The sequence below is a fragment of the Macaca nemestrina genome, chromosome 4 (genome assembly GCF_043159975.1).
Source record: "Macaca nemestrina isolate mMacNem1 chromosome 4, mMacNem.hap1, whole genome shotgun sequence".
NCBI classification, from domain to species: Eukaryota; Metazoa; Chordata; class Mammalia; order Primates; family Cercopithecidae; genus Macaca; species Macaca nemestrina.
This window is the reverse complement of record NC_092128.1, coordinates 107,768,236-107,789,315: the sequence shown is the minus strand read 5'-3', so window position 1 is coordinate 107,789,315 and position 21,080 is coordinate 107,768,236. Positions and strand designations below refer to the sequence as shown.

At 42.1% G+C, this 21,080-nt stretch overlaps 1 protein-coding gene across 9 annotated transcripts in view; it reads left to right on the top strand.

Moving 5' to 3' along the window:
- Nucleotides 1-21,080, top strand: part of LOC105497780 (engulfment and cell motility 1) — a 574,187-nt gene that overhangs the window by 155,108 nt on the left and 397,999 nt on the right. For 8 of the 9 annotated variants that reach the window (XM_011769137.3, XM_011769131.3, XM_011769139.3 and 5 more), the window contains exon 5: nucleotides 19,208-19,258. The exons of the other annotated variant lie outside the window; for it this stretch is intronic. In XM_011769137.3, the coding sequence (XP_011767439.1) occupies nucleotides 19,208-19,258 (51 nt within the window). The remainder of the gene's footprint in view (nucleotides 1-19,207; nucleotides 19,259-21,080) is intronic. 9 annotated transcript variants of the gene reach the window in all.

Here is a 21,080-nt window from a genome sequence, read left to right as displayed (position 1 = left end):
AATTTACATTTCTCAACTGCTGAGGCTGAGCTTATTTTTCTGTGTTTACTATCTAGTCAGTTTTCCGTTCTATAAACTGCCTATACATTCTTTGTCCAATAGTGGGTTTGGAGTGTTTCATTGTCATGGATTTACAGGAGTTATTTATATGTTTTGGAAGCAAATTCTTTTTCCTAAATTTCCACCCAGTCCATAGGTGTTTTAACTTTTCTATTGTGTCTTTCGTCAAACAGAGGTTTGTAAGACCATTTTAATCTATCAGATTTATCCTTTTTTTCCCCTTTGTTACCTGGGGTTTTTGCATTTTATTTAAAAGCACTTTCTCTGTATGTTTTAAAGAGATACTCTTGTGTTTTCTTTCAAAAGTTAGAAAGTTTTGGTATTCATATAGGTCATCAATCTATTTTGAAAGTGTGTGTAGGGCGGTATTATATGGAGATCTAATTTTATCTTTTTATGGAGACAGCCAGTTGTCTTACCACTGTTTATTGCATTATTCATTGTCTATCTCCCACTTCCATGATTTGCATTGTCACTTCTGTCATTTGTCAAGGTTTTGTGAATATAGGGGTCTCTGTGGCTCTCTATTTCGTTCCATTACCATACAGCTTTGATAGCTTCCAACTGAGTAACAAGACTAGATTCCTAGTAGAGTGAATCTCTGTGCCGTTTTCTTCCTCTTTCTCTTCTTCAATGTCGTCATCTTCTTGTTCTTCTTTTTCTTTTCCTCTCTTCTTCCTCTTCATCATCATCATCATCATCATCATCATCATCATCATCAAAATCACCCTGCTTCTACCTTTTATTCCTCCATATGAATTTTAGTATATGCTTGTCAAATCCCATTAAAATTTTGATTAAAATTGAATTGAATTTATGGACTAATTTTGGGGGAAATTTGCTTTCTTTAAGATATTGACTCTCCCATCTATGAAAACAATGTATCATTTTATTTATTAGAATATTCTTTAACATTTTCAATAAAGCTTAACCCTTTTTCCCCTTAAAATTTTTGTATGTATATTTAGTAAGATATATGCCTACGTACCTCAGAATTTTGTATCCATCATAAATTATACCTGTTTTAAGCACTTCCATTGTTTATAGCTATTTATGTACCTCTTGTTGAATAGTTTCCGTGTATAGCAAATTCTGCTGAACTTAATTAATTTCTGCAAATATACTGAGGTGTATTTATCATGTTTTAAAGATTAACAAAATTAAGTATCAGAGATTACATAATTTTAATATGATTGTATATGACTAGTGTACAGCCTGGATTTGAACTTAGTTTTATCTAAATCTTTCCCTTTTTCTAAGAGCGTTTCCTTTTAAATGAGCTAATGTTTCTCTGACGTATGTTATCTTGTTTAGCAGGATTTTTTTAATACTAAAAAACCAAAATCTCATTACAGAGCCTGTATGTGAAAGAGGAACTTAATTCACCCAGTGTGTCTCTTAATATCAATTAAATTAATTCATCTGGATAGCCACATTCATGGCAGAGAGTAAGTCTATAAAATAAATACTTTTTCTGGTCATTATCTTTGGATCAGCTCTTAAGGAAAACACCCATCCTAATTGAATTAGCGTGGCTTTCCTAATTGCTTACTGCCCTACTTGTGCTTAGGCCTGTGTTGTATTAGTCCCTCCCAACAGCTCTGGAGGCAAGGCCTAGAGCATAGTGTGGGTGGTCCAGGGCCAAAGGAGAAAAGCTAATGTGCTAAGGTAAGATGAAGACAAGTTTTTAATGCTTTTAATATTTGAAGTGTTTAACTCTCTCCTCTGACACCTAGTATCCCTACTAACTCCTCCAAAAAAGCCTTAGATTTTAACTTCACCCCTGCCAAAAAAAAAAAAAAAAGAGAGAGAGAGAAAATAGGATAGAGGGAAAAAATCTCGAATACAATGCAAGGGCAGTTTCTCAGGTGTGTGCTGCTGGCTTGTTTGCTTCCAGCTCTCAGTCTAGATCCCATTTGTCTGGGGTTTCTTTCTGGCATCCTCTCTCCATCTCTTGCTAGGCCCTTCCTCTTAGGGCTGGAGCAGGTACATTTCTGGGAATGGTCCTGGACAGCTTTTTGAGCCTCAGAGCACAGTAGTTATAGATGCCTGGGCTGTTTATAACTTTGCTTCAGTGTTGAGGCTGCCTAGTGCTGTGGCGTCAGTGAACAGCTGATGGCAGATGGTTCATTTCTGTGCAGGACGTATTGCAGACATGTGGATTGGTAGTGGAACCTGAGCAAATATATCTCAACTCTCTGTTTTAAAAAAATGCTTAATAATAAGTGTGCTCATAGTAGGTACGAAATAAGCATTCACTGGTTGACTGAAGGTTATAGAATAGGGAAGGAAAGGAAGGATGGTTTGAAATTTATTTGCATTGTGAGAGGGGGGAGGGGATTGTTACCGTGAGCTTTAGTTTATAGATATTTTCACTATTGTTCCAGACTCTGTTATAATATTCATTCCATTCATTCAAAAAGCATTTGTTGAACACATTTGATATACCAGGTACCGTTCTAGGCACTGGTGATGAACAAAACATGGAGATGCCCATTCTTCTTGGGCATTTGTTCTTTTGGGTGTGCAAACTGACAGGAAAGGTTTAGAAAAAGAACAAGGCAATTAATTTTAGATTGAGGTAAGCGCTATGAGGAAAATAGAGTAGGAGAGACCCCCAAAAAAGACATGGGGGCAGAGTGTGGTAGGTATTGCTCCTTTGGTTTAGTCTGCTGGCTTGGCCATAGAATATAGGTTCAAGAATGACCCAGAAATGTGACTTGCCTGGTTTCATGTTTATAAACAACCAGATTTCAAAAAAATAAGACTACATATGGGTGCACATGGTTTCCAGAATTGAGGGCTTAAGGCCCTTCATCCTCCAACCATATGAGTGTCGAGAAACAAACTTATACACTAAGGCAGTCATTCTGCCATGAAGATTTGTGCTAACCAAGGTTAATGTCTGGGTTCTCCATCTTTGCATTGTGGTTGTGCCAGCTTGGCGCAATCTGCCTCACTCTTCAAGGCCCTGGTTGTCCATCTGTAGGCCTTGGCCTAGATTGCTTTAAGGCATCAGGGAATGTCTCTTTAAAGAGGTGGCACAAGGCGGGGTGTGGTGACTCATGCCTGTAATCCCAGCACTTTGGGAGGATGAGGTGGGCAGATCACCTGAGGTGGAGAGTTCGAGACCAGCCTGACCAACATGGAGAAACCCCGTCTCTATTAATAATACAAAAATTAGCTGGGCATGGTGGTGCATGCCTGTAATTCCAGCTACTTGGGAGGCTGAGGCAGGAGAATCGCTTGAACTCAGGAGGCGGAGGTTGCAGTGAGCTGAGATCATGCCATTGCACTCCAGCCTGGGGAACAAGAGCGCAACTCTGTCTCAAAAAAAAAAAGAGGTGACACACTTTGGGAAGCCAAGGCTGGCAGATCACCTGAGGTCAGGAGTTTGAGACCCACCTGGCCAACATGGTGAAACCCTGTTTCTACTAAAAATACAAAAATTAGCCGTGTGTGGTGGTGTGCAGCTGTAATCCGAGCTACTCAGGAGGCTGAAGCAGAAGAATTGCTTGGCCCCAGGAGGCAGAGAGTTCCGTGAGCTGAGATCGCACCACTGCATTCCAGCCTGGGCAACAGAGCGAGACTCTGTCTCAAACAAACAAACAAACAGATGACATTTGAGCCAAGACTGGAGGATAACAGGGAGCCAGACCCCAGCATTCCAGGAAAAGGAACAGCTAGCACAAAAGTCCTGCAGCATGAAAGAGCTTGGTGTGTTAGAAAACAAAAGAACAGGATAGTGAGCTGGGAGTGAGAGGAGGTACCAGATAAATTGTAGATGTTGACTAGGGCTGCATCACAGTGTCTTCTAAACTATAGTAGGAATTTGGATCTCCTTCCAAGTACAATGAAAAGCTACTATTTTATCCTGGGGTTCATGAACTTGTGTAGGAGAAACATTACAATCGTATAAAAATGTAAACTTTTCATAGCTTGAATCACAAATGTCAGCAACAAGCCATGATAGGATAAGCAGTATCTGCACCTTTATTACCAACAGAAATTAAAGATACATCCATTTATTACTGTTATCACAGTTATCTCTAAATATCATTTATCATCTTATGCCTAATTAGAAATTATGATAGTTATTAGACCTTACAATAGATCTTGTTATTTAATGCTTTAATACAGGGGTCAGCAACTATAGCCTGTGGACCACGTCCAAGCTGCCACCTGTTTTTGTACATAAAACTTACTGGAACACAGCCATACCCATTTATTTACATTTAACAGTTGTAACAGAGATGTTCTAGCCTGCAATGCTTAAAATGCTTACTGTCTGGCTGGAAAAAGGTCGCTGATACATGCATTGATAAAGCAGTATATATATTACTATGATACAATTTTTTTTTTTTTTTTTTTTTTTTTGAGAAGGAGTCTCACTCTGTCGCTCACACTGGAGTGCAGTGGTGTGATCTTGGCTTACTGCAACCTCCGCCTCCCGAGTTCAAGCCATCCTTCTGTCTCAGCCTCTCAAATAGCTGGGACTATAGGCACATGCCACCACGCCTGGCTAATTTTTGTATTTTTAGTACAGACGGGATTTCACCATATTGGCCAGGCTGCTGTCAAACTCCTGACCTCGTGATCCACCCGCCTCCACCTCCCAAAGTGCTGGGATTACAGGCATGAGCCACCGCGCCCAGCCTATGATACAATTTTAAAAATATTTGGATAACTGTTTGGTTTCTTTGCAAGCTTATTTATTTTATTTTATGCATTTAAAAACGTTATTCTGAAAAGAAGATCCATAGGCTTCACCAGAGTTCTCTAAGACATCCAAGACTAGGAAAAAAAGAGAAAGAAAAAGAATTCCTGTATTTCACTGTCTTAGGCTGGGGATCCAAATGGGTGGACTTGTATTTATTTCCTCTGCCTGAGATTCTCTCCCTTCTCTCCCTCCTCCTTTGGCAGATTTTCCATTTCTTTTGGAGTGTGGTACCAAAGCTGTCTCCTTTTTATGAATAACATATTGGATCCTACACATTTACTGAATGAGCCAAGCGAGGCTTTATTAGCACTGTTCAAAGCAATGCCCATAATAACACTGTGTAGTATGGATCTGACTGTCTTCATGTAGCACTGCGGAAAAGGAGGCCCCAAGACGTTGTCTTGCTCGTCATTCATTTACCCTGTATTCACTGAGCACCTATTGTGTGCCAGGGGCTGTGCCAAATTCCCAGGTGACAGAGCTGTTACTGGTGAAGCCAAGTTTTGGATCGGGCCCATCTGACACTAGTGTCTGGGTGGCTCATGCCACAGCAGGTTATGTTCAGGATGTCACGTGAGACCCTGATGCCTCAAGCTTGGCCACTCCTCCATCCCTAGTGTTTCCAACCACATTGTTCCTTGGCTGTGAGCTGTAAAGGGTTTTATCTCATCCTCTCTCCACAGACCACTATTTGTATTGTTTTGCCTAGAACAGGCCATGGAGTCAGTATTTTCCCAGCTGTAGTAGCATCTTCGGTGATCCCTGTTCATGCCACTGGAATGGCCCTTTAGAAATGTTTTATTTATTTATTTATTTATTTATTTATTTATTTATTTATTTGCAAGCACGAGTTTCTTTCCTGTAAGTGCAGCTCTTTTTTCTTGTCTCTGTAGCACTTTGTGGCTTTCTGAGACCACAGGCTCTAACTTGCCCATTGCAACCCATGTTTAAGCATTTGCACATGGCATTTGATTGAGGGGTAAGTTAAAACTGCTGGCAGTGGAAAGGGCTGGCAGTCAGGTCTCTTATCTCAAGTGGGTGGAAAAATAAGACTGTTCAACGTGGTTCGCTCAACTCATACAGGTCCCTTCTGTCCAAAACCAGGGAGATTGCTTCTCCCTTGGAAACACGGGCACTCCTCATTGGCTGGGTCGGGCTAATACCCACACTATTAGGCATTTTCGCTGCTTTTTTCCCCTTCTTTTCCATGTTGCAAGTGATGTTAATGTACATGGGATTATCTAACTGGTCACCAGTACTTTCTCAGTGCATGAACACAGATTATATTCTATATGTTTGGTGCAATTTTACTATTTTGCATCCTGCTTTTGTCACCACAATACAGTGTCCCAGGGTCCCATATTACTGAACATTCTTTCATAGCAGCACTTCGATGGCTACATGGTATATCTTTGGCCTGCCTTACCATAATTTACTTCAGGTTTTCTTTGTGTTAGGGGACATTTGCAAGACTTTGGATTTCAGCCAGCATCTAATCAGGATACAGAAACCATACTGTTATTTAAACAGGGGATATTCCAGTGTAAATCATTGACAGCTAGTAGAAGCTGGTTAGTTGTGAGTAAAAGAGAATTCCTATGGGTCCAGAAGCAGCAGTTGCAGAAAAGAAGCTATGGCCTCCAGTTTGAGGAAGAGTGGGTAACTGAGGAACTAAAGACCAAGAGCAGGCATTGCTCATCCCCCAGGGTTCTTCAAAGAGGGCATGGCCACCACAGGGACGTCACGACCCATGGGTGGTACAGAGACTTGTCAGAGGAAAGCAGCTGGCCAGCTGGCTGTGCGGCACTATAGATGCGTCTCTGTTGTCAGAAGCTTGGGTAGGCAGAGCTGCTTTGAAGCAGTCCCTGGTAGGGAGAGCAGAGCCCGGGTGCAGGAGGCTTGAGGACTTGCCCATGAAATGGTAATGGTGGATCCCAAAGGGAATGTGCTTTCCCCAGGCAGAGTCACTCCAGTGCCCTCTATTGGTGAAGCGTCACATTGCCGCAGCTGGCAACCTGTCAGAAAGCAGGGCCAAGAATGGTTTTGAGTTGAGAGACAATAAATGAATAACTGGAATATTTGGCCTTGCTTTTAGCCTTTTTTTCTGTAAACAGTGTTGTAGCAAACGTCTTTCATAAAATGTTTATTGCATCTCTGATGTGTTGGTAGGATAAATTCATAGAATTTGAACATTTCAAAGGCCTTAGTCATATGTTACAAAATCATCCTGTTGACTCTACTGGGTGCTGTGTATGGGAGCAAAGACATACAGCCTTGTTTTAGAACTTGTTCCTCCTTTACCTTTCGAATGTTGGCTTTGTCTGCTGGGTTGTTAACTCTTAGGCTGAGAGATGCTCAGAGCCGGCGATGCCAAGGTTGGAGCCTGCATTCTGATGTGATAAGGGCCAAGCTCTGCCATGGAGGGAGGGAGTAGTGTGTTGCTGAAGTCCTCCCTCATCTTGCTCAGTCTACTGAACGCATTCCCCTCCCATTTCATTAGCTGCTTCAACAAATTCATTTCCCTAAAACATCCCCTTCATCCTATCAGTAGTCTCTCTCAAAAGCTGTAAACGTTTCCTCTTTGTTTATGGCAGTGCAAATGAAAGAGAAGAGGAGAGAACTGACCAATGGCCCTGGGTCCCTTGCCTCCATTCTGTTGATGAGGGACTGAAGCAAAATGACATGCCCAAGGTCACATGGGAAGTGAGCTGGTCAGGCCCAACCAGGGCTTCCTTCCTCCCAGTCCTCTGCTTCTCACAGTTGCCAGACCACTGTGGCTCCATCACCCTAACTCCTCATTGTTCTCCCAGCACAGCACCTGTCCCGCGACAGGTATCACACTCCTCTAGTGCTCACACTATGCCCTTGCTGGGGCCGCCCCACTGTCTGAAATGCCAAGATGGCCCCCCTCAGCTGCTGTGCTCAAGGGGACTGCCTACACCTAACTTCAAGGCCAAGTCCAAGATTCACATCGACATAATTGTATTCCATTACTGTTTAACAGATTCGAGTCAGTAATTCTTATCCTACAGTATTAGAGATGTGGACATGAACTGGGTTCTACCCTGAGCTTTTAGTCCCAGCCTGGACACCAGGCAAAAGTAGGTATGTGCTGGCTTCTATCATGTGAAATTGACTAAGGAAGCAAGCAACTTCATGTCTTTCAACAGGGGTCTGCTTTTTTGTTTGTTTTTTGTTTTTTTTTTTTTAATCGTGGACATCTGGTAGTGCATGTTCCTTTAAAGCGAGTTTGTCATCTCCAGAAAAGCATGTTGTTCTTTCTTTCTATCTTCCACAAGTCCTTGGTTAAAACACTGAAGGGGACAGGCAGTCTCCTTCTGTCCTTTCCCTCAGGCTTGCCATGTCCTGACAGATTCCCTTGGCTCCTGGGAGCTGTCTACCCACCTCTGTCTGCTCCTTCTGACCCAGATCTTATTACAGATATAGAGAGAGCAAACCATTTATTGCAGAACAGGCCCTTCACCTTCATGTTCTGTGTTTACAGACCACAAATAGGTAGTTAATAGATATCTCTTAATACTTGTCTTGTTCTTTCTTTTTTCGGCTTTGGGAATTGGGTACAGTATATCTGGGTCCTGTGGAAAGCGAAATGATTGGAGAAAAAGACAACAGCTGAAAATGGAATTCTCACTTAGGAGCATGAAAAAAGAGTAGAAAAGAAGTCAAACCACAAATTCTTCAAATTAATGGGTGGGAACGAAGTGCTACCACTCTAATGGGGTGGCGGGGTTGCCGTTTCTGATGGTGAGCAGCCCCTGGAAGGCTGGAGCCTCTGTTATGTGGAATGGGCATTTACAGCAGCTGACCACTTTTTCTTCCTTATCCTTCTTCCTCATCCCCAACTCTTTGCCTTTCCCCCACCCTTTTTTTTTGGCGGGGGTTGGGTGGTGTCTGGATTTTATTTTAGGGTATTTCTAACATGCCTCCTTAACGTTCTAACATGCCTCCTTAACGGTCAGATCCGTAGTCCTGTCTGGAGACATTGCTCTGTAACTTAGCAACCAGCATATCATATATTGCCCTCAGTTGTTTCATTAGCCTGAAGATGTGAACATCAAAAAAATGGACACACAGTGGACAAAAGCGATCAGGCATGCATGCAAAAACAGTCTCTGTGATGATTAAGAAATAGACCTGAACAACTGCATTATTTTACAGTAACATATCCAAAGTAAGGGCCTCCTCACATCTAGAGAAAGAGACAGACACAGACAAGGATGGAGAGGGAGTGAGAAGAGATGGAGCCAGGGAAGATGTTGGAGCTTCCTGCCCTCCACAGGGCCTGAATGCAGGGGATCGGAAGCCTTCCTCCCTGTGGACCTCCTGTTGTCCTTGCTAAAAGACAGGAAGGAGAATAGAATTGGGATTTTTGAGTAGGCAAAATTCTTAATTTATCTGACTCAGTAGAAAGTTGGCATACTGAGAAAAACAGATTTCAGAGGGAAACATATGACAACAATGACATTTTTCTGTGCCATCTTATTACTCAATCTGCATGGAGGCTGAGTCGATGAACTAGTAAAGACACAAAGACATCCTATCGAGATGTCTGTGAATGGCAGGGGCTGGTACAGTCTGGAACTGCTGGGTATTGGTAAATATGACAGCAGGGCTTTGGCTGGCTTTCACTGGGCCATTTGTCATTCTCCTCATACATTGTGTTCAGTCAGGACATTTCCTTGCAGAAATGTTCTTTCTGCTGGTTTTCTCATTTTTGAGAAGCTGGCATGAGTTTTGTTTGCTTCAAACTTTATTATTTATTACCTCAAAATTCAGAATATTTATTCCAAATGTCATGTGTAGTCTTAACAAAAGTTTAGACTGTGGTGATTCTAAACTTCATTTTGCATCAGAGTTACTTGGGATCATAGTGAAAATGCAGCAAACCAGGTCCCTGATTCATGGGCTGTGGAGGGGAATCCCCAGAAATCTGCATCCTAATACTCACCCATGGTGATTCTAAAACGGATGGTCTGAAGATCATAGGAGAAATGAAAGATTAAAGACTCATTTTCCAGAGAGGGCATGTGGCAATTTCTTGGCACTGTGAGTTGATAGATACATTCTTTGCTTTCATGGAATCCCTTTCCCTGTTTGTGGGGAGTATTGCCGCATTGTTTTTTTCTTCTTTACACACTTTATTTATTTCCCATAAGTTATTGGGGTACAGGTGGTATTTGGTTACATAAGTTCTTTAGTGGTGATTTGTGAGATTTCGGTACACTTATCACCCGAGCAGTATACACTGCACCATATTTGTAATCTTTTATCCCTTGCCCCCCCTCCTGCTCTTCCCCCCAAGTCCCCACAGTCCATTGTATCATTCTTATGCCTTTGTGTCCTCATAGCTTTGCTCCCATATATCAGTGAGGACATGTGACATTTGGTTTTCCATTCCTAATTTACTTCACTTAGAATAATAGTCTCCAGTCTCATCTAGGTTGCTGAAAATGCTGTTAACTCACTCCTTTTTATGGCTGCATAGTATTCCATCTCATATATAGATGTGTATGTGTGTGTGTATATGTGTGTGTGTATATATGTGTGTATATATGTATGTATATATATGTGTGTGTGTATATATGTGTGTGTGTGTATGCATGTATATACACCACAGTTTCTTTATCTACTCATTGATTGATGGGCATTTGGGTTGGTTCCACGATTTTGCTATTGTGAATTGTGCTGCTATAAACGTGCATGTGCAAGTATCTGTTTTTGAATAATGGCTTGTTTTCCTCAGGGTAGATACCCAGTAGTGGGATTGCTGGATCAAATGGTAGTTCTACTTCTAGTTCTTTAAGGAATCTCCACACTGTTTTCCACAGTGGTTATACTAGTTTACATTCCCACCAGAAGTGTAGAAGTGTTCCCTGTTTACCACATCCATGCCAATGTCTACTATTTTTTTTATTTTTTTGATTATGGCCATTCTTACAGGAGTAAGGTGGTATAGCATTGTGGTTTTGATTTGCATTTCCCTGATCATTAGGGATATTGAACATTTTTTTATATGTTTCTTGGCCATTTGTATATCCTTTTTTGAGAATTGTCTGTTCATGTCCTTAGCTCACTTTTTGATGGGATTTTTTTTTTTTTTTCTTACTGATCTGTTTGAGTTCCTTGTAGATTTTGGATATCAGTCCTTTTTCAAATGTATAGATTGTGAAGATTTTCTCCCACTCTGTGGGTTGTCTATTTACTCTGCTGACTGTTCCTTTTGCCATGCAAAAAGCTCTTTAGTTTATGTCCCAGGTATTTATCTTTGTTTTAATTGCATTTGCTCTTGGCTTCTTGGTCATGAAATCCTTGTCTAAGCCAATGTCTAAAAGGGTTCTTCCAATGTTATCTTCTAGAATTTTTATAGTTTCAGGTCTTATGTTTAAGTCCTTAATTCATCTTGAGTTGATTTTTGTAAAAGGTGAGAGATGAGGATCCAGTTTCATTCTCCTATATATGGCTTGCCAATTATTCCAGCATCATTTGTTGAAAAGGGTGTCCTTTCCCCACTTTATGTTTTTGTTTGCTTTGTTGAAGATCAGTTGGTTATAAGCATTTTGGTTTATTTCTGTGTTCTCTATTCTGTTCCATTGGTCTATGTGCCTATTTTTATACCACTACCATACTGTTTTGGTGACTATGGCCTTATAGTGTAGTTTGAAATCAGGTAGTGTGATGTCTCCAGGATTATGGCTGCCTCTGTTGAGTCATGCAGGTTGTCAGGGAAGTGGGGGAAGGCCGGCAGTGACAGGCTTCACCCAGCTCCCACGCTAACTGAAGGGCCAGTCTCACTCCCACCATACAAAGTTCGGCTACAGATTTCCTTCTCTCGGTGGAGTTATACCTGCTGCTCCAGTGTCTACCCTCCCATTGGATCCCTGTGGTGCCAGGCCGTAATGGCCTGCTAGGCGACGCAGGGAGCTCCCAGGACCCTTCTGCTGCTTCCTCTACTTTGTATTTCTCTCTGCTCTCTAAATTGGCTCAGCTCCAGGTAAGGTTGGAAACTTCTCCTGCAAACAGACCTTCAGCTTCTCTAGTGGGAGTGTTTTCGGAGAGGAGGGTCTCCCTTTCCTACTTCCACAGTTGGGGCACTCACAGTATTTGGGGTGTCTCCTGGGTATTGCGGGAGCCAGTCTGCTTCCTTCAGAGGGTCTGTGGGTCCTCTCCGGATTACTGGTTTGTCCTTGCAATCTATCTGGAGCTAAAATCCACAATGCGAACTTCGGCACGCTGCACTATCTGGAGCTGCAATCTAGTCCTGCCTCCCATCCGCCATGATGATCCCCTTCCCATTTGCCACTTTAAAGCCTTAGAGCCAAGTCTCTCCATTCAGTTGCAATGCCCCAGTGAGGTACTTTTTTTTTTTTCTTGAGACAGAGTTTCGCTCTTGCTGCCCAGGCTGGAGTGCAGTGGCGCGATCTCGCTCACTGCAACCTCTACCTTCCAATTTCAAGCGATTCTCCTGCTCAGCCTCCTGAGTAGCTGGGATTACAGGCACCCGTCACCACGCCCGGCTAATTTTTTTGTATTTTCATTAGAGACCGGGTTTCACCATGTTGCCCAGGCTGCTTTCGAACTCCTGACCTCGTGACCCACCCACCTCAGCCTCCCAAAGTGCTGGGATTGCAGGCTTGAGCCACAGCGCCTGGCCCTCCACACACTTTCATATGCCATTTGATGCTGTTTCTTTGGCCTGAGAAAAGTGACCTTGCCTCAGATGAATGTTGCTTGGATTGACCCTGTCAAAAGATGGCTCCCAAGTGTCACCCATACCACTTGTTGATAAGACAGAGATGACCTTGTTGCTCACCTTATTGAGGGAGAACATCAGCATGCAACACTTTGTCAGTATCTCAGGCAGAGGTGAATTCGTCAGGACTGCACTAGAGATGCAGCACCAGTAGGAGATGTATTTGAACTGATTGCAAGGAATTACCTCGTGGGATTATGGGAGCTGGTTAGGAAAACGCGAAATCCACAGGGAAGGCTGGAATTCTGAGACACAGACTAAATCTGCTATCTACTGTCCACAGATAGAATTTGTTCCTTCAAGGAGCCCTCAGCTCTATTTTATTGTTAGTGTTTTGTTTTTTGTTTTGTTTTGTCTTGTTTTGAAGACACAGGGTCTTGCTCTGTTGCCTACGTTGGAGTGCAGTAGTGGGATCATAGATCACTGCAGCCTTGACCTTCTGGGCTCAAGCAATCATCCCACCTCAGCCTCCCAATTAGCTGGGACCACAGGCATGAGCCACTATGCCCGGCTAAACAACTCTGTTTTTAAGGCCTTTCAATTTATTGAAGCAGGCCCATTGAGATTATCTAGGATAATCTCTCTTACTTAAAGTCAAATGATTATAGACTTTCATCACATCTACAAAATACCTTACAGCAACATGTAGATTAGTATTCACATAACTGGGAACTGTATTCTAGTCAAGTTGACACATCAAAAAGGCCACCCAGTACCACACCACCCCCAGCTGTACCAAAAAAAAAAAAAAAAGGCAAAAAAAAAAGGCTATCACAGAAAGTAAAGTCAGAATTTATTGAGAATTGGAAGTTTGGTTTAGTTGGGTCTTTCAAAGCATGTATGGGTCATGATACAACAGTTTGGATTGGTGGAAACTGCAGGTTTCGAGGCAAGGGATTCAAAGAACCTTAGAGGATAAACAGTTGATGTTTTTCATTTGAGTTTCTGGGTCTTTCAGAAAGTTCTGTAATGAACAGTCATGCCATCTGCCTAAGCAGGAGACTTCTGGAAGAATAAAGTTATGCCAGTGAAGACAGAGGAAGCATACAAAGTGCTGTTACTGCAGACATTGGAAGGTGTGCATTCTTAGTGACCAGCTGAGTATGGGGATAAGGTAGACGGTTTCTGTTCTCAGTCCAGAGGCTCTGGATTCCTTTCTCATGAAGCGGCCACATGACCCTTGTTCCCAAAGCCTGAGCTTTGCAATTCTCCTTCTCAGGAGAGTATTTGTGGACAGATACGACTGCCATATTGCCCAGCTGGCTCCTTGAGAGAGATGACACGTTTGCTAACAGCAAATCAGAGCTGGAGCGCCACCCCTTTCTTACCCCTGCTCCTCCCTCTTCTTAAATGGTAGAAGATCAGTCTGCCTTTCAAGTGTCCCGTCTTCCTTTTCTTCCTGCATCTCCAGCTCTAAGCGACCACACAGGACTTTTCTCTGTTCCATGAGGAGGTCTTGTCCTTTCGTGCCTCAGAGCTTTGAGATGTGCTGTTTCCACCTCTTTCCTGGGAAATCCTGCCTATGTGCAGAGGGCCATCTTGCATGTCATCTCCTCTAAAAACCTTTGCTGCACACCCTGTTCTTCCCCTCTCCTCGCATCACACCTATGTGCTGATGCAGCGCTGGTCACCCCCAGGTCTCTGCCATGGTACAGATACAGTTATTACATGTCAGTTTCTCTCACTGACCAATTCCCAGCAGACAGGAATTAGTCCTATTTAACTTTGTATCTGCCTTGGTGCCTCATCTGTGCCTGGCATAGAGTAATTTAGCCATTTATTCAACAGATAGTTTTTGAGTGCCGGCATGTGCCGGGTCATAGGTGTCCACTATTCTGGATGGGAGTCATATACACATACTAAACTATCTGCTCTCTTGGAGGTGACATCTTAGGGGTGAGGGAGACAGCCAATGAACAAAAAAAGATGAATAAGTAAAAGCACATAGACAGCACTTACTGATGCTTAGAGGGCTGCTCCCTCTGAAACAGACTGAGGGTTGAGTAGGATAAAAAAAGTGGGTGAGAGATTCCCTGCCTCCAATACGAAGCATGCCTGTGAGACAGAATTCCTCCTTAGACATGCTGGTCAACTTACAGAAGAGGTATGCATTTGCTAATATTTGTTATCCTGCTGGGTAGATGTTTCTGTCCTTGGTGTAACATAGATTGTATTATTATTTTTATTTATTATTTACGTATAGGGTCTAGCTAAAAACAAATAAGAATATAGCAATGTGCTTTTTACGTATTATTTTTGTGCTTAATAATAAACAGTGAACTCTCTCCCTTTCTCTCTCTCTCTCTCTCATTTCTTTCTAGCATTTGCAATGTGCCAGGCACCGTTTTAAGGACTTTAAATGGGTTATCGCACTTGGTCCTCAGAATAACCTTAGGAAATAGGCAATATCCTCGTTTTCCATATGAGAAAGCGGGGGACATGAGAAAGCTGGGAGCATAAGGACAGCCATGCCACTTGCACCAGGTTTTCCCGCTTGGAAGTGAATTGTGTGTCCAGTCTGGGTGGCCCCATCACTTTTAAGCTGTGGACTATGCCTCCTGTGTGGGATTTATGAAATCAGAACAATGACAAGCCTCTTCCTTTGTTAATGAAGTTTACATCTTAAGTTAGGCCTTTCTTACAAAGCCAAAGGTGTCATCAGCACATGGTGAAAAAGCTGTAATCCAGTTGACTTTCTGGATAGAATATGCAGTGGTCTACCATTGCCTTTGTTTCTGAGTTTGCTCTGCCTTTCTGCCAGGACCTTAAATTTTTAATGCATATTTTATTAGTTCTTCTACATATCTCCTTTTCATTTGAAGTACAAGACACTGATTTAAAAGCATGGGGGAAGGAAAGGAGAGAAGATAAATGTAATTGTTGACTGAGAAGGCACAGGCAGAAGGTGCTGCTGTCTCTGGGACAGCAGGAATTGCTCCCATTCTTCAGCCAGTTTGAGTCTAGATGCAGTGCCTATGTCCGTTTCCTCTTGTTCTTATTCACCTCTAACAGTGCATTGTTCTTCCCACTTTTGGGAAGAGAACTTAGGTCTGAGGAATTAAGTAGCTTGTACTGAGTCCACTCAGCTGGTGGGAAGCAGAGCAGGAATTGAGCCCAGCTTTATCAGAGGATTTAATCATGCTTTGCTTTGAAACAAACAATCATCAAGACCCTTTCTGGAAAGCAGTCTTGCTTGGGTTCCAAAAAGGAAGCAGTGAACCTTGAAGGAGTGCCTGAGGGAGCCTAGAGGCCAATGAGGAACTTCTCCCAGCCCTCCTCCCACCCAGCACCCAGTATGTCGCCTTGGGTGTGGTGGGGAAGCCCTGGGACTCTGGGGAGCATTCCTTAGCACTTAGGAATCCAGTCTTGATTATTTGCTGTCATGTATGTTGAGCGACTGATGAACTCTCCCCTCTGAGGGTAAATGCAAGGTCTGGGTCTTGCCTTTGTCAGGCACACAGAGCACAGCCTTTGTTGCCAGATTACCTGGGTTTGAGTCCTCTCATCCCCTCCATGATGTTGGGCAAATAACTCATCCTCTCAGCAGCTTTGCTTTCTTATCTTTAACGTGGGCATAGAGGTGTAATGTTGGTTACATAAGCATGAGAAACAAAAACTCCCAGCCCAGTTCCTTTCAATAAATGTTAGTTTATTGCTTTTGTTAGGAATGCCTCATCACAACTCCAAACTTCCATGATTATTAGAAAGATTATTTCTGGGCCAGCTGTGGTGGCTTACGTCTATAATCCCAACACTTTGGGAGGCCGAGGTGGGTGGATCACAAGGTCAGGAGTTCGAGATCAGCTTGCCCAATATGGTGAAACCTCGTCTCTACTGAAAATACAAAAATTAGCCGGGCATGGTGGTGGGCACCTATAGTCACAGCTACTCGAGAGGCTGAGGCAGGAGAGTCGCTTGAACATGGGAGGCGGAGGTTACAGTGAGCCGAGATTGTGCCACTACACTCTAGCCTGGGTGACAGAGCAAGACTCCTTCTGGGGAAAAAAAAAAAAAAAAGATTGTTTCTAAACCCTCCTGACATTTTTATACCCCTAGAGCCTTCTTCCCTTCCTGTTTGGAAAATTTGGTAAGAATAAATTAGACCTCTTTCCTCTTAGGAAGAGAACTGCCTTAAGCCTTATATGAACAGGTGTGCCTGACCCAAGGGTTCAATCAGCACGTCTGCTGGCTCACTCTGAGACTTGCTCTTCATAGTCACTAATACAAAGGATTTTTCATTCTCCATCTTATTTTCTCAAGTTGTTTAGAGCTTGAGCAAAGAAAGGGTATGTTATGTATTCGGCTTCCTTAGAACTCTGTTGTTAGTATTTGCCATCTTCCTTTTCATTTCTCACAGAGTCAGAATTTTAGAGTTGAAAAGAGATTTTAAAAATGACTTGAATTCATTTCCCCATCTCCTATCTCAGCCTGCCTGCCAAGAGACATTCAGTACCATGCTTACCTGCTTCCGGTAATGACGAGCTGGCTCTCTCCAGAGGTGACCCAGTGCATCAGGGGATGCTCTACACTGGGCTAAATTGCACACGTAGGGCCCAGATCTGGTGGTGTTGGGTTTTCGGGCCTGCCTGCACTTGGTGTGAAATGTTCAGATCTGCTTTTCTTTTGGAGGGAATTCTGGCCTGAAGGCTGCCCCCTTCTGGGTGGTTCTTTTAGAAAATTCATTGTCCAAAAAGTCATCAGAATTGGCTGAGGAAGCAAGCAATTTTATGTGTCTTTGGCATCTCATCAAGAAATTTCCTGCCACCTCAGTGTGTCTACTGAGTCCTGAGCAAACTCCAGCTTGTGGCTTGATCTTATATTATGCAAGGTAGTGATCCTGAAGGCAGATTTATTAACCCCCAACTTCAGCATACCAGGTAGGGCATGCAACCATGGTGAGTCCTGGAAGGCCTCCTCCTGGAAATTATGTGTGGTATATACTCTACTGGAAGAAAATAAAACCACCAATGAAATTCTATCTTCAATGTCAAAGATGCTGTATTAATCTGTTCTTACGCTGCTATAAACAACTACCCGAGACTAGGTAATTTATAAAGGAAAGAGGGTTTAATTGACTCACAGTTCTGCATGGCTGGGGAGGCCTCAAAAAACTTACAAATATGGTAGAAAGGTAAGCAGGCACGTCTTACATGGCAGCGAGTGAGTGAGTGTGTGAAAGAAGCAAAGGAGAAAGAGCCCCTTATAAAACCATCAGATCTCGTGAGAACGGCATGAGGGAAACTGCCCCTGTGATCCGATTGCCTTCGCCCAGGTCCCTCTCTCAACACATGGGGATTATGATTGAAGATGAGACTTTGGTGGGGACACAAAGCCAAACCACATCAGATGCTAAGTGGTAGCTTCATAACACTCACTTCAAATATACTTGCCACATGGAGGCAGGCTGATTGGAGAGCTGCTTATTTATGCTATTTATTCTTAACTTCAAGGCAACATGCAAAAGGAACCAGCAAATGTTAAGAAACGAAGCTCTTTAATAACCCTTTTAAAGAAACAGCTTTACTGAGACAGATGTCACAGTGATCCACCTTTTAAAGGGGGTGTTTAGTGCATTCACAGTGTTGTGCAGCCATCACCAATCTAGTTCCAAAACATTTGCATCACCCCAGAAGAAAATACTGAACCCACCAAGCAGTCATTCCCATTGCTTCCCTCCCCCAGCCTTAGGCAACCATTTATCCTAATGCCTGATTCTATTGATTTGCCCATCCTGGACATTTCATGCAAACGCAGTCATGTAACATGAAGCCTTTGTGTCTGGCATCTTTCACTTAGTGTAATGTTTTCAAGGTTTATCCATGTTGTAGCATGTATTGGTACTTTATTCTTTTTATTAATTTTAAGACAAAGTTTCACTCTTGTTTTCTAGGCTGGAGTGTAGTGGTGCGATCTCAGCTCACTGCAACCTCTGTCTCCTGGGTTCAAGCAATTCTCCTGTCTCAGCCTCCTGAGTAGCTGGGGTTACAGGCACCCACCACCATGCCTGGCTAATTTTTTTTTGTTTGTTTGTATTTTTAGTAGAGACGGGGTTTCATCGTGTTGGTCAAGCTGGTCTTGAACTCCTGACCTCAGGTGATCCGCCTGCCTTGGCCTTCCAAAGTGCTGGGATTACAGGTGTGAGCCACCACGCCTTTCATTCCTTTTTTATGACTTATTAATTTTCTGCGGAATGGAAAGAACACATTTTGCTTATCCATTTATCAAGTAGTGGACTTATATATTGTTTCTACTTTTTGGCTATTACAGATAATGTTTCTGTAAACATTAGTGCACAAATTCTTGTGTGGACACATACTTTCAGTTCTATTGGGTAAATATGTAAGAGTGTAATTGTAGGAGTCAGGAATTGTAGAAATGTAGGAGTCAGGTCATATGACCTTAATAACCTTTTAAAATTACTTTTTTTGTTTGCTATACTTGGGACTCATATTCCTTTTCTTTGGGTTTGTATTCACTTCCTTGGTACTGAATATTGTCAGATAGAAAGTTAACAGCCTTTCTAGAAATAATTAAAAATTATTCAAGTGAGAATAAACTGAATGCCTGTTTTATCTGCTAGATTATATTTGCCTTTGTTCTCTTCTTTACCAAGCTTCTACTTGAAGATTTACAAAGATTTTTTATTTCTTTTCCAGAACCGCAATGAGATAAAAAATGGCACTATCCTTCGATTAACCAAATCTCCAGTAAGTTGATCTCAGCTTCTAACTTCCCAGTAAATTCTTTGCTCTGTGTTTCTGCTATATGTGAGATATTAATTTTTGAGGATGACTTTAGTGCAAAGCAAAAGGCTTCCAGAATGTCCTGACATGCAGATTCTGGATTAGTAGGAATGCTCCTCCATAGATTTCCCACTGCAGAGGAGGAAGACCTTACTCCAAGCGAAGGGCAAGCTTGTCTGACCTGTGGCCCAGGATAGCTTTGAATTCACAAATTCGTAAACTGTCTTAAAACATCATGAGTTTTTTTGTATTTTATTTAGTTATTCAGCTATTGTTAGTGTATTTTATGTGTGGCCCAAGACATTCTTCTTCTTATTGTGGACCAAGGAAGCCAAAAGATTGGACACCTCTGCTTTAAGGTTTGAGTTTGGAGGTCGTCTTGACAACTTCTGTGTTACAACTGGGATCACTCACCTGTACCAACTGGTTTTACCCACCTGCTCACACATCCACCTAATGCCATCTGAGCAAATTCAGACAACAAACAAACAAAACCAAAGTCGGTTATTTCCCTTTAAAGTCAGTGTGCGTGTGTGTGTTTGTGTGAAAGAGAGAGTTTAAGTACTTTGTAGCTTTAATGGGTTATTACAACAATTCATAAAAATAATTTACAAATGTTGGCCACTTCACTGTTCCATTGACAGCTGATTCTACATAAAGAACTTTAGAGTCTTCTGAATTAAAGCTGCTAAACAAGATGCTACAGTATATTTAGACTATTGTAGTCGATGATGTCTCTTTTCTTGATCTTTCCTACTTGCTTGGCGATACTTTAGGTAGTAACATTAGTGTATTTAACTATGTTATTTTACAGTGCATTTCATTGCTTTCTTAAAAAAATAATCTGCCCCAAATACACCACGTGTTACTATTTTCACTCTGCATATGTGATGAAAACTGTGTCTAACTATCATTTTCAGTTTCCACTGAAGCCATGTGGTAGGCTAAAAATAAATTTAAAAATTGGGAAAAGCATCTGGCTAAAATTAAGCTGCGGGTACTGTAACTACCATAAATTCTTATTGTTGAAAATTACGTTAGAGTGGCTTAGAAACTCCTAAACATTTTACCCAATAACATCCTGAACCTAAAAACAGTGATGAGCTCAGTGGAGTGAGTTGCTACAGTTCGCAGAACTGTCTTTGATGCCTGCTTTGCTACTTAATGGAAATTATAATCTTTACTCATTTTTCAGTGGCTACATGATGAGCTGAGGCATTTTTGTCTGACTTTGCATTGGTCTTCTTACTCAAGTCAGCATGAATGAATGTTAATTTGACCTTTAGACCATTGTTTTGTTTGGTTTTTGTAGTTTCTATTTATCCTGCTAAATGTAATCATCTGCTTGCTGGACAGAAAAAGTAGACCTTGCCTTTTATTTCCTTTTAGAGTCTAAAAGACAGGTTTTTAATCAAAGCCTTCTCTAAGGCAAAGAAGGAGTTAGTTTCATTTTTTTATTGCTATGGATTCATGAACAAAATTTCCACAATCTAAGTCACTCCTTGAAAGAAGGCTGGATATGAGACAGGGTGAAGTTTTTCAGCATCCCAAAGGAAACTTAGGATGACTTGTCATCAGGGAGAATGGAATTTGTGTTCTCGAGAGAATGATCCTCACATTCCCAGCTCAGTGAATGGAAAGATGTGAAAGCCCGTGTAAGAGGCACTATTAAAGATGGGAGCCCACCTACAAGAGACTGGCTTATGGTTTCCAAAAAGCAGTGGTTCCCAAACTTGGATCAGCTGTGAAACTTTGAAAATGCTGATATCTGGTGCCTTAATAGAGA